This window comes from Arvicola amphibius, chromosome 8, assembly GCF_903992535.2.
Source record: "Arvicola amphibius chromosome 8, mArvAmp1.2, whole genome shotgun sequence".
Taxonomy (NCBI): Eukaryota; Metazoa; Chordata; class Mammalia; order Rodentia; family Cricetidae; genus Arvicola; species Arvicola amphibius.
This window is the reverse complement of record NC_052054.1, coordinates 63,582,047-63,596,155: the sequence shown is the minus strand read 5'-3', so window position 1 is coordinate 63,596,155 and position 14,109 is coordinate 63,582,047. Positions and strand designations below refer to the sequence as shown.

At 39.6% G+C, this 14,109-nt stretch overlaps 1 protein-coding gene across 2 annotated transcripts; it reads right to left on the bottom strand.

Moving 5' to 3' along the window:
- Positions 1–3,329: 3,329 nt before the first annotated feature.
- Positions 3,330–13,607, bottom strand: LOC119820862 (zinc finger protein 54-like). Of its 2 annotated transcripts, XM_038339533.1 has the most exons (4): positions 13,544–13,607; positions 10,003–10,094; positions 5,192–5,318; positions 3,330–4,733 (listed from the first exon to the last, which is right to left on the bottom strand). In XM_038339533.1, the coding sequence occupies exons 2-4, from the start codon at positions 10,030–10,032 to the stop codon at positions 3,337–3,339; spliced, it is 1,554 nt and encodes a 517-aa protein (XP_038195461.1). In that variant the 5' UTR covers positions 10,033–10,094; positions 13,544–13,607; the 3' UTR covers positions 3,330–3,336. The 2 variants fall into 2 exon arrangements, with proteins under 2 accessions (XP_038195461.1, XP_038195460.1); XM_038339532.1 differs by lacking the exon at positions 13,544–13,607 and having other exon boundaries at positions 10,003–10,314.
- Between the last annotated feature and the right edge of the window lie 502 nt (positions 13,608–14,109).

Here is a 14,109-nt window from a genome sequence, read left to right as displayed (position 1 = left end):
GAGTGGACAGAGTGGATCAGGGAGTTTGCCGCGGTGAGGTTTGTGTTTCCTAGTAAGGCCAGAGGCTATTCCCATAAAATCTCACTAACACAATCACCCAAAAGGGAGCAGAACAAGGACAACAATGGACATGCCAAGTGGCTGGGGAAAAGTCCACAAGGCCTCAACCCTACACGCAGAACTAAAAGCAACTGAGGAATGCTTGGAGCAGGAGAAATAGTCTCCCCAGAGGAGAACACACAATTGGTTGCCCAAATGATCAGCCTTGAAAACATAAATACAAGGAACATGATATAGACATAATAGGTTATATTGAGAAATATATATGTATATACGTGGTTATATCAATATGCAGTAACAATGAAAAAAGAGGCCATAAATTTGAAAGAGATCAGGGAGAGGTATATGGGAGGATTTGTGGGAGGAAAAGGAAAGGTGAAATAATATAATGTATATCATAGTATAGTATGTATATTATATATAGTATAGCATATATAGTATAATATAAAGTATACTATAGTATATTAGAGTATAATGTATAACTAGTATAATGTAATAACCTCAAAATTAAAACAGTAAAAACAAAAATAAAACAAATAACAAACCCAAACTTAAGAAAAGCAGCTATAAACTTATCAGAAAAATGCAGACTAGGACTCCTTGAGCTTTTCATCTCACCCTAGTTACAAGTGCCATCATCAGGAACAGAAATGATAACTAATATTTGCATAAATGTGGGGAAAGGAAGTCATACACTCCTGTGGAAGTGAAAAGTAGAGAGGGAACTTTCGTATATTCGTCTAGATAGTCTCAAAAAAGAAAAAGAAAATTACTGTGTGACTCCAATTACAGAACAGTTATGTGACTTGATTTCTGTGGAAACAATGACAAACATCTACTTATCACAGATAAGTAACCAATGACAAACCAAAATTGGAAACCAACAATTTGGTGAATCAATGAGGCTTCTTTTTCTTTAGAGAGGTGTTTTATCTGCATGTATGTTTGTGCATCAGAGGTGCCTGAAGAGGCTAGAAGAGGGCACTGGATGCCCTGGAATTGAGGTAACAGATTGAGTGCCAATGTGAGGGTGCTGAGAATTCAAAGTGAGTCTTCTGAAAGAGCAGACAGTCTCTTAACCACTTAACCACTGAGTCATCCCAAAGCAGAGGATCCCTGAGTTCTTTTGAGGTGAGAGACTTTGGAGGGTCGGTGGGGCAGCCGGTCCCATGAGGAGCAGTGGCGAGAGATGGATATACGCCATGCAGAGAAAGTGGATTTCATTTAGTGGGTTATAGAAAGGAAGGAGAAGGAGGAGAGAGAGGGAGAGAACAGAAGTTACCTCTTCAGGAGAGAGATGGAATGAGAGAGTACAGGCTGGAGGAGGCAGGATATCTGCTTCCCTCTGTGGAAGGGTAGGGGTTGGGAGAGGGCAGGGTTTGTTTCTTAAAAGGACAGGGTACCCAGGTGACAGGCCAGGCCAGCAGATCATAACTAATGGGACATTGAATAATGTGTTCTGAGTGTTTAACTGGGAATGGGGTAGGAAGAAAGGAGTGGACGGGTCAACCATAAGTAAGGATGTATGAAGTCTTATGAAATCCTATTATCTTAAAAGTTAATATTAAACATGATTTTAAAATCTTTGGAGGTATCCCACAAGGGTAAATAATGCTGCTCCCAGAACCAGGTATATTAAATGGAACTCTCTGTACCAGGTATGGGTCATCGGCCTAGGACTTACTAGACAGGGAGGCCCCATAGTCACCCCAAACAAAACAAGTCACTGCAAGTGATCTTGCTTGGCCACCATAAGTACATGGTGTTGCTGAAGGTCCCAAATACTTTGGTTGCAAGATAGATCTTAAACTTACCAGGAGAGTCTCAGAGGACTGCAAAGAAAAGATGTCAATGGTCTTATCTACTCCTGTACCCTACATTCTACAAACAAACCTACTAGCCAACATGTGTGCACTGGTGCAACTCTGGCACGACTGCTTATGGGAATAAGCAACCTCTCTCCTGATTGGATTTGAAGTCTGCTCCACAGAGGGAATTCATGCCAAGTACTGTAAACATGGCCAAAAACCATGGCTTGGAAATTAAAGGTCCAAAGACAGAACCTATTGATGTTTTCTCGATGATCATGTTGTTATTATGCCATCTAAATATTTATGTTTATAATTACCAATTTTTACTATTCTCAACCTTGGAGAAAGAAATGTACTCTTGTAGTTGATAGTGGGTAATGCAGTACTGCCAATAAGCAACTGTGTAAGGTTGAATAGTTGCCATTTCATCATGGCTGAGGGAGTGTTCCAAGAGTCTCCTTTCCCTCTTAAGGGTCTACTGGTGGTTAATGGAATCTATATCATTTTGTTTCTAGTTTGGAGTAAATACTTCCACATAATTTTTGTACCTCCGGAGTGTAGGTATTGAAGGTGTGAACCACCATACCTGGCATTATTGTGAATTTTTAGATGTTGAAAAAGATAAATGTTTTTATTACAGCTTTTTCCAGGGGCTGAAGAGATGGCTTAGTGGTTACTAGCACTGGCATCCCCTCTAGAGGGCAGGTGTTCAATTCCCAACACACATGAAGTGGCACACAGTTGTCTGTAACTACAGACAGCATCAGGGCATCTGATGCCCTCTTCTGACCTCCACAAGTACCAGGCAAACATGAAGTGCACAGTATACAAGCAGGCAAAGGAAGCATACACAGTAAGAAAAAAAATGAAAGGCAAACCCCCTCCCCAAAAAAACCCAAGCTTTTTCACACAATTACATTTTCAATTTTATTTCAACATAAACTTGGTGATATTCTAAGATTTAATCTTCCTTAAAGACTTTCACAAATTTCTTTGTTTCTTTCTTACTTTTTTGTTTATTTGTTTTGTTTTTCGAGACAGGTTTTCTCGGTGTAGCCCTGGCTATCTGAAACTTGCTTGTTCTGTATACAAGGCTGACCTCAAACTCAGAACTCAGGGATCTTCCTGCCTCTGCTTCCTGAGTTCTGAGATTAAAGGTGTGCACCACGACTCCTGGATATTTATGTTTCTATTATGTATAATGTTGTGATTTGTAAGCATAGAATACTAGATAAATGTTATGTCACATTATTTTTTTAAATATTTATTTATTTATTATGGATACAATATTCTGTCTGTGTGTATGCCTGCTGGCCAGAAGAGGGCACCAGACCTCATTACAGATGGTTGTGAGCCACCATGTGGTTGCTGGGAATTGAACTCAAGACCTTTGGAAGAGCAGGCAATGCTCTTAACCTCTGAGCCATCTCTCCAGCCCCCGTCACATTATTTTTTAAATGGTATTTTACTCTCCAGTATGAATTTTCTGATGTGCTCTATGAGTTGAGCACTTAGTAAAAAATTTGTTACATTCCTTACGTGTGTAAGGTCTTTCTCCAGTATGAACTCTCTGATGTATTCTAAGAGTTGAGTCCTGGGTAAAGGATTTATCACAAACCTCACATTTGTAAGGCTTCTCACCAGTATGGATTCTGTGATGCTTTTTAAGATGGGATAATTGAATAAAGGACTTATCACACTCTTTACATCTGTATAATCCCTCTAGAGAATGAATTCTCTGATGCCTTTTAAGTGATGAATAGTGGGTAAAGGATCTGGCACACTCATTGCACTTATAAGGCTTCTCTCCACTGGGCAGTCTGTAATGGATTTTAAGATGTGAAAGCTGATGAAAGACCTTGCCACATTCAAGACACATATAGTCCTCCGCAGCATGGATTTTCTGATGTCTCCTGAAACTCGAACAGTGGGCAAAGGATCTGTCACATTCCTTACATTTGTAAGGCTTCTCTCCAGTATGCAGTTTCTGATGGCTATGAAACGCTGACATCTGAGGAAAGGACTTTCCACATTCTTTGCATTTGTAAGGTTTCTCCCCAGTATGAAGTCTTTGATGTGTTTTAAGAGTTGAGTCCTGGGTAAAGGATTTGTCACAGACCTCACATTTGTAAGGCTTCTCACCAGTATGGATCCTGTAATGCCTTTTAAGATGTGATAACTCAATATAGGACTTACCACACTCTTTACATTTGTATAATTTCTCTAAAGAGTGAATTTTCCGATGCCTTCTAAAAGATGAATAGTGGGTAAAGGATCTGCCACAGTCACTGCATTTGTAAGGCTTCTCTCCAGTATGGAGTCTTGGATGTGTTTTAAGATTTGTATGTGGGGTGAAAGATCTGTCAGAAATGTTGCACTCATAGCGCTTCTCTCCAGGATGGCTTCTCTGCTGTCCACTGAGGTTTGAGGCAGTACTGAAGCATTTCCCACATTTCCCACACTGGTGTGGTTTCTCTTTAATGTAGACTCTTTGTTGCAAAAGACTGTATATGGAGTCAAAATAGTCATCATATTCTCCCTCCCTGAGCTCTTTCTTTGCATTGTAGAATCTCTGATCTTTATTAATGTTGGGACACAAATTTAAAGATTTCTCACAGTCTCTAGATTTGCAAGGTTCTTCTCCAGTGTGCACGCTTTCATGTCTTTCTGGGTTTGATGAGTCAACAGAGGCATCCCTGTGATTACTGCATCTGTAGTTATTAGAGTTTTCTGTAGTTTCACTTGTTCTATAAAGTGCACATGTGGAGGGGTCATGAAGCACTTTGCCAAGCTCATTACACTGACAACACTGCTTTTCATTCTTCACATGGTGATGGCCAGGATCACATATGCAATAGTTCTCTGAAAATAAGTATAGTTCAGATTAATAGGACTTGTTCTAAGATTAAATATTTGATAAATGATAGTTTCTCTAAGTTCTCTCTTAAGTCAACCAGCAACTATTGAAAATAGAGCTCTTAGTAGTTCACAATTTTCATTCACTATACTTGTATGAATTCTCACAAAATCAGAATGAAATCCTTCAAGGTAGATGAAACAATTATTGAGGATAGTCCTTAGCTTTGATTCAACCATAAAGAGTATAGTTAAGAAGACCCAATTCCTTTTAAGATTAAAGGCTTTTTTAAAAGAATAAAAGTGTTTATTTTTTTTCAGATACCATAAAAAAGTTCTTTCCTTCTACCAAATGTTCCCTAGTCTCCTGCTGTTTCCAAGACAGCTTAACAGAACTTTTACAGCCTGTGAAGCCAGTACATACAAAGGATGAGTTACAAATTCTAAAAGCAAACTGTTCTCACCCACAGACACAAGGTTGCTGTAATTCTCCAACATCACATCAATGTACAAAGCCCTCTGAGCCGAGTCCAGGCATTCCCACTCCTCCAGGGAGATGTCCACAGTCACATCCCTGAATGTCAACAGACCCTGCAATTTAAAAATACAGTTTAGCCGAGTGTAGTGGCACACACTTTTAATCCTGGCACTCAAGAAGCAGAGGCAGGTGGATTTCTGTGAGTTCCAGGCTGGCCTGATCTATAAAGTGAATTGCAGGACAGCTAGCTAGGGCTGTTACACAGAGAAACCCTAAGCCGATAAACAAGGAAACAAAAGTACAGTTGACCAGATGGTACTGGACAGAGTACTTTTCTAAATATAAGAAGACTTAAGAAAATTAGAGATGTAGATGAGTGAAAACAATTACTCAAAAAGATGATTTTGTTTTTAAAAAACAGTAACATTCTATAATGGATTTTCCAACTCTCTCAAAACAGGATGACATAATAGTGTCACAAGTAGATATATGAAACAACACACATTTAAGATCTGGACATGAGGGGCTGGAGAGATGGCTCAGAGGTTAAGAGCATTGACTGCTCTTCCAGAGGTCCTGAGTTAAATTCCCAGCAACCACAAGGTGGTTCACAACCATCTGTGATGGGGTCTGGTGCCCTCTTCTGGCCTGCAGGCATGCACACAGACAGAATATTGTATACATAATAAATAAATAAATAAATAAATAAATGTAATTAAAAAAAAGATCTGGACATGACTTTCTATCTCTTATGGATGTTGTGTTTCTGTCTCACAGGATCACAGTGTACATGTCTCAGAAGGAAAACTCATCATCAGGAAATGTGCTTTGAATGCTGTACCTGTAGATCATGCTAAAACACTGACACCAATCAATCTTGTGTGTTCTTGTGCCTTACATGACTCTATTCTAACAGGCTCAGTTGGGATGTTTAGACTCTAGGCCTGATGCCTAGCTAAATAGCAAAGGTGTAGGTATGGAAGGCAGATAGCAACACTGCAAAAACAGGCAAAAAGTTTTGGATTTTTTTTTCCATCAGTAACAAGGAGTGCAACTAGACTTCAGACTGCCAATTTTAACATTAATATATATGGTAGATAGTTCATGAAATTAATTTTATAAGAATATTTGGGAAGGTAGAAAAATTTGCATCAGCCATATCCAATATAATCTAAAATTTTCCTAAAACACATAAAGCCAACTTAGACAAACAATATTTTTAGAAGTTCTGAAGAATATTTCACTCCCTAATAGTTGTAAACATTAATGGAAGTTCAAAATCACATCAAATAATATTTTTGTTACAGCTAAGAATGTACACGTCAGTACAGTGACTGTGGATGCATTTAGAAGTGGCATCGGTTTCCTACGAATAAATGGATACATTAAATTGTGTGAGAATTACTGTCACCTTTTAGTGCTTTACAAATACAATAGAATACAGAAGAATGGCTCACAAGAAAATCTGAGCTACTGCATCTGAATTTTGTAGTCCTCAATGTATACTTTTTAGTACTTACGCTGTATTGCCTAACAGATTTTAAGTTAATAGTGTTCATGATTCTTCCTTTATTTCCCTGGAAATGGAAAGTGGTGGCATATTCTATCTGAGTCATGAGTCAGGAATAGAAATGCAAACCACCCGGGTGGTGGTGGCTCAGACCTTTATTCCCAGCACTCGAGAGGCAGAGGTAGGGGGATCTCTGTGAGTTAGAAGCCAGCCTGGTCTACAAGAGCGAGTTCCAGGACAGGCTCCAAAGCTACAGAGAAACCCTGTCTCGAAAAACAAAACAAAAAACAAAAATAGAAATGCAAACCTGAGGGTCAATCAGAGCCCATTTCCCAAATCTTTACTTTAAAATACTGCAGGTTCAGGGTAGGGGAGTAGAGCCATTGTTCTCACAGGAACTGATTAGAAGACCAAAGCAATGATGAGGAATGTTCTTTCTGCACCAAATGTGATGATTTATGCACATCAGTCAATCAATATCTCAAGATATTGTTCCTGGTACATTTCACATAATGCTACATAATAAGTTGTAGTGAAAGGGTTTCACAGTGGGACCCTGTTTGGGGGGTTGGGGGAGAGAAAAAAAAACCCTGATCTCTCTAGTTTGGAAAGTTACCACTGAGCATCCTAACCAAGTGAGTGATGTGAGCAGCAATTCTCCTGAGAGAAGCAGATATCAGGTGTCAACAAACACATGGACACATCATCACTGTCCTAATATTAAATACAAAAGAGAAATACAAGTAGGCTACAATCTGAATTAAGAACATCAGTTTCATGGCAAGATCAAACAACATGTGCCAGCCATGTTGTGCACTCTGTAGTGTGCTTAAACAAGTGTTATTTAGTATTAAAAACCAAGATATGCCAGGCAGTGGTGGAGCACGCCTTTCATCCCAGCACTCGGGAGGCAGAGACAAGTGGATCTCTGTGAGTTCAAGGTCAGCCTGGTCTACAGAGCAAGTCCAAGGACAGGTTCTAAATCTACACAAAGAAACCCTGTCTTGAAAATCAAAAACAAAACAAAACAAACAAACAAAAAACCAAAAAAAAAACAATATATAAAGATAATTCCACATGTCTCTAAGATGTTGTAGCAACCCAGTCCATGTGTTTCAATATGCATTTTTATAAACATGATTCAAGGAAATGGCACAGATGCCACAAATGGAGCCTATACAGTGTATGAGGCCACACGCAACAATATATAAGGATACAGTCCATCCTCCATATCAATTGGGCTTCAATTTTATTTTTTCCCCGAGACATGATTTCTCTGTGGACGTCTTAGAACTCACTCTGCAGGAAAGGCTAGTCTTGAACTCATAAAGAACCACCTGCTTCTGCCTTCAGAGTGCTGGAATTAAAGGTGTGGCATATTTGCCAAATTACAGGTCATAAGTAGGTATGGAATGTGTACCCTCAAAACAAAACACAACAAAATGGGGCAGAATAGAGAAAAGTACCACAGGAAATATAGAATAATGGAACTGTATTATAAAGCTGTAGTCATAAAGCTAGTCTGCTATGGGCATAAAAATAAGACAGGAGGATACCAGAATATGATAGAGGACCCAGAAAGAAAACCAGAAGGCTATGCTCATTGAATATTTAATGAAGGAGGCAAAAAGATAGATACAAAAACATGTCCTTTTCAATAAATAATGCTGGCAAAACTGGATCAAGCAGGAAAATGAAATGTGATTTTTATTCATTTATATAAAATCCATTCAAAATGTATCAAAACCCTTATTTAAAACAAGAAACACAGAAACCTGGAAACATAGGGAATATCCATGGGGATATTGAGATGGGCAAGAAATTACTGACTAGAAAGAAGAGCAACAGCACAGAAACTGACCCAAGTAACAACAGATGGGACAACATGAAGACAAAGAATTTCTGTACATCAGCAGAAACAATCAGCAGAGCACACAGACACCCACAGAATGGGAGAGAATCTATACCTGTGACACCTGGGATAGGGGCTCAAACATAGAATTTACCAAAAATTACAGAAATTAAATAACATGGAAATAAAACTGCCAATCAACAAAAGGGCAAATGAACTAAATAGACACTTTTTAAAGACAGAAACACAATGGTCAACAAATATTTTAAATCTTCAAGATCCCATCATGGAAACACAAACTAAAACTACTTTGAAATAATGCATCACCCCAGGCAGAGAATGGCTGTCATCAACTAACCTGACAACAAATGTTCGAGAGGATGTTGTGAGAAAGGAACCCTCATTAACTGTTGGTGTGTGTTGAGGGGGAGTGTAAATTAATACAGCTGTGAGAATCAACCTGCAGATTATTTAAAAAATTGAAGAGAGAACTAACATATGACCCAGCAACATCACTCCTGGGAATTTAACTGGAGAACTCTATACCCCAATATAGAGATATTTACATCCATGTTCACTGCTTCTTTATTCACCACATCAAAGTACTGCAATCAACCTAATTGTCAACAGGTGAATGGATAGTAAAAATGGTATACACATAAAGTGGAATACTATTCATCTGAAGAGAAAATGTAATACAAATTTGCAGGAAAATGGATGGACTCAAAACATGCAATATCAGGTGAGGTCATACAGTGGCAGAAAGAAGAAACCACATTTCCCATCATATGAAGAACCTAGCCAACAATACACGTTTATGGAAAACAATGTATATATGGGTACAGCAGAAAAAAAGAACAAAAAAGGTTAACTATTAGAGTTGAGGTAAGACTGAATGCAGGTGAACACCAGTTATGAAAAAGGCTATAACAAGAATTGCTTTTCTCCTTCTAATACTGTCACAGGCCTTTTTGGATTTTGGTGGTGGATGAGTACATCACAATATATTCAGTTGTAAAAATATGAAATCCTATGTGAGGCTCCAGAGCTTCTGTTCCTAATGACTATCTTAATGGCATAAATGTTCATTGAGTTGCCAGGCGTGGTGGCACACACATTTAATCCCAAGCACTCAGGAGACAGAGGCAGGTGGATTTCTGTGAGTTTGAGGCCAGCCTAGTATACAAGTGAGTTCCAGGACAGCCAGAGATACACAGAGAAACCTTGTCTTGAAAACAAAACAAAGAAACAACAACAACAAATTCATTGAATTGTATAATCTTTGGGTCTGGTTAATTTCAGTATTTGAATTTTTGTTGTTTATTTGCAACATTTTTTATAATAAAGTTAAAACATTATCAGGAATAGAAAATTAAAGGCTTTTAATGTCTCAAAATATAACATTTCTAGAACAATAATGGACATGAGCACTGACCTGGGGCCTGCTTACTGGAGAATCAGCCATTTCTTTCTGTTTCTCTTCTTTGAGTCTCTTTTCCACGAATAATGAATAGATGGCTTGCTGCCCTTTCATATAAGAGATCAAAAAGGAAAAGCAAAAATTACTACTGAAAACTGTTAAAGAACAATGAAAAGACCCAAGCAACAGAATACAATCAGGTGTCCAGTCAATGACCCCAAAATCTAAGAGAGCATGAACGACACTGGAAGTTTGGAGAAAAACAAAAACCGTGAAACATATTGTTGCCTCCGGAAAAATAGTCATTTTAAGGTGATGGAGACACAAATGCATTTCAAGATAGTCCCCAGTTAAAACAATTGATTTCACTAAAGCAGCACTGCAGATAATAAATCAGAGGCAAAACATACAGTAGAGTCAGAGAAATCATCCATGAGAACATGTGAAAGAATAAATTTCATGTGAAAAATAGATAAATACGGGAGAACTGGGAAGGAATCCATGGACAAGAGAGCAAATCACTAATTCTCACAGAGAAAAAAAGAAAAATACTACCATTAATCTAACAAACAACAACTTGAAAAAAACATAGGGAATAAAAATCCTATCAACAAAATATCTAGCCACTACCTGAGTGTGGTGGTGTATGCCTTTAATTTCCCTGCGTGGAGGACAGAGGCAGGCAGATCTCTGTGAGTTCAAGGCCAGCCTGGTTTACAGGGCTCTAGCTCCAGGACAGTCAGGGCTACTCAAAGAAACTGTCTAGAAAAAAACAAAAACAAACAAACAAAAAAACTTATCTACCCCTCTGGAAATCCATATGGAGAACCTTCAACTAAGCAAATAAATCCTCACCTTAAACAAGTGAAGCAATGACCCAGCTGTTCCATTCCTTGGTATATGCTCAGAGGACTCAACATAGTACTTCATAGATACTTGCTCAACCATGTTCACTGCTGCTCTACTCACAATAGCTACGAAATGGAAACTACCTAAATTTCCTTCAACTAACAAGTAAAAATGTGGAATAGTATTCAGCTGTAAAGAAATTGAAATCATGAGCTTTGCAGGGAAATGGATGGACTTGGAAAAGATCATATTGAGTGAGGTAACCCAGACCCAGAAAGACAGACATGGCATGTTCTCTCTCATAGGCAGTTCCTAGCGCCAAATCTTCAGATGTCAGTATACAACCTAGAGTGAGTGCAGTAGCCAGAACAATAAAAACAGACTACTGTGGGGTGTGGGGAGTAATAGTGAAGGGAATAACAGGGAACGAATCTGATTTAAAGGGGGAACTGAAAAAATGGAGAGAGATTTCAGTATGGAGAAGGAACAGATATAAATACAGAAGGGGGTAAAATACCAGTACGGATGTTCAAAATGCCATAAGGAATCATGTTACTACCAGCTACCAAAAATGCCTGCAATACACACAAATCTGTATATGAATGTACATTTAGAGTGTAAATAAAGAGCTCCCATTTGGGCTGATGATTTTCTTCACAAGAGTCATAGACTTTCTAATACAACAACCAACATCAGGTGTGAGAAGCCTGCTTTGAAGTTATTGGTCACAGAGCTGTCCAAAAGATGCCCAAAACATTGTAGTCTATTGCTGTTGCCCATGGTGGCATCCCAGAGGTAGAAAGTGAGTCCCTATTGTTGGAGAATCCATGCACTTCAGACCCAAAACCCAGAGGACTCCAGATGGATATGACCTGGGGATTAGTTTCTTAGTGTAGCCCTGGTTGTCCTGAAAGTCGAGTTGGAGACCAGGCTGGCATCACACTCAGAGATCCACCTTTCTCTGCCTCCCTAGTCCTGGGATGAAAGACATGTCCACTACTACCTGGCATGCATGCCTTTTCTAACTGTGAAAATACTGTGACCTGGTACTCTTAAACAACATATGGTGCTTTCCAGACTCCAACATACAAAATTAAAACCTCAGCACAAGAAGACACACAAGAAGACACATTCCATTTTTCTTCGACTTTTTTTTTTTTTTTTTTTTTTGCGACAGGGCCTCATCCTTACCTATGGGAGTTCTGGAACTCACTATGCAGAATAGGCTGACCTTGAACCCACTGAGATTCACCTGACTCTGCCTCTTGAGTGCAGGCATTAAAGTCATGTGCCACCAGGCCTGGCAAAGACACTTTTCAGAATGCTGTATTTAGGCCAGAGTGTACATGTCTCAGACAGAAAATTAAAGGTGGGCAAAAAGTTTACTTTTAAATGCTAATGTTTACATCCATAGAAGTGGAATATATATATAGTTGAATATATATATATATATATATATATATATATATATATATATATATATTCAACTCAGTCTACAGGCATTCCTGTAGGGTAATAGGCCAGTGGAAAAATCACTCTTTCAGTTCCTGGCTGTCCAGAAACCCAAGAGTCTTGGAAATCCCCAATTCCTGAGTCCCTGTTAATGGCCAGTGTTTCAGCCTTCATCGCCTGCCAAGAAACACTTCCAGCCCCACTGCCCTTTTCTACTAGCTCACTGTGAAAGACCCCCGAAGTGGGGTGCCTTCCAGTCTGGGAAGACCCTCCCAAGGAACAGCGAGACCACTCTTCGGATGCAAAAAGCAAGAGGCTTTATTCAGATACACAGGTACCTGGGGCGACTTAGTCTCTCGGAGGACTAGCGCGCCTTTAGGCTGGAGCAGTGGGTTTTTATAGGGTCGGGGAGCAAAAGCGCGGGTACAGAAGCGAGAAGCGTAGTTACAGGGTTCTGATTGGACAATTTAAACAAGGCTCGGGTTTAAACTAGGGACAGCTGGGTACTTCCAGGGGGTTTCCAAGAAATCAGATATGCAAGTTAACTTCGTTTATCTAGGGTTTAAGCTGTTTCTGTTCCCCTGCTCATGGCCAGGTGTCTGACCACAGATATCCTGCTTGGCCCCCACCGCCCTTGTTTTTCTGAGCTGAACTTTAACTGAGCTTCCCTGTCCTCTGCGCTGGTAAAATTTCATGCCTTGCGAAATGGCGTTACTGCTGCTAGCTGCTATTATTGAGTGGGGGGTCTTTCAACTGCACACAGAGACACTACGGAAAGCCCAACCCTCTACTCAGCCCTCTGATGTCTTTCTTGAGTTTTGTTGCCTGTTGTGACTTTGTGTTATTTCTTGACTCCCGACAGCAAAGATTCCCTTGCTCGGAAAAGCCCTTACACTTCCTTTCATAACTAATACCTAAAAGTTCTCCGGGGATGCCAAGTCCTCAGGTACCACCTATAACACGGATGTTAGTGTGAATGAATATAAATTTCAAGAACTCTGTCCTTTCCGTCATAGCAAAGGGAAACGTGTTTGCAAATAACAACGGATACATCGAAATATTCTGTGGGTCTCTCACCTCTATTCTCATAGAGGCGAAAAAGAAATTTCCTAGCAAAGTGTTTCAAAATAGTAACCCAAACTAGCTTGTTCCCAGGAAGATAGTTAAAGGAGTAAGTCACAAAACAAAACAATCCCACACCAATTTGGAATTATGATTAATAAAAGGGTTATCTATTTAAAGGGAAAAAACTTACAGATCACCTTCCTAGACAACAGCCTCCAGCACGACCAGGAAAAGCGTCTGATAGCCAGAAGCGGAATCCGAAGCAAGCAAGAGAGTGAGAGAGCTGCCACCCGCTTAATTTTAAAGCGAAAGATACCACACCCCAGTGGGCTGGTATCTCAAAGGCTATTGGCTGAAAGAGCAAAAGTAGCTCCCGGAGCAGAAAGCGGTCATCCCTTCTCCCTCCCGGGGAAATTCCAAGCACAAGGCCGCCTGATAGTAAAGAAGTGACTTTGCCCTGGAAACAAAGAACAACTAGCTAACACAGCAGGATAGGAAAGAGCAAAAGACCTTGCACCTGTGCTAAAGCGGCTCTAAAAGGCTTTCTTATAGTTTTTCCTTTAAAAAAAAACTAACCCCGCAGAAGGAGCTCAGCTCTTCCACCCTCGCTGCAAAGGAGGGTATCTGGACAAGTTCCTCCGAACTGCAGTTTGATTTACGCTAATTAGCAGCAATAAACCGTGCTTTTGCAGTCTGGTTTTCTCTGGTTTCTGGTGACTTCTCTGGGGGTGAAAGTCTGGGTACAACAATTCTACT

What these genes read in the sequence shown, in the direction of transcription:
- LOC119820862 (XM_038339532.1), bottom strand. Translation starts at nt 10,293, where the DNA reads ATGACTATTTTTCCGGAGGCAACAATATGTTTCACGGTTTTTGTTTTT. An exon ending in CTCCAGTAAGCAGGCCCCAG is followed by an intron (nt 5,319 to 10,002) that starts GTCAGTGCTCAT and finishes TTTAAATTGCAG; the next exon opens with GGTCTGTTGACATTCAGGGA. An exon ending in CAGCAACCTTGTGTCTGTGG is followed by an intron (nt 4,734 to 5,191) that starts GTGAGAACAGTT and finishes ACTTATTTTCAG; the next exon opens with AGAACTATTGCATATGTGAT.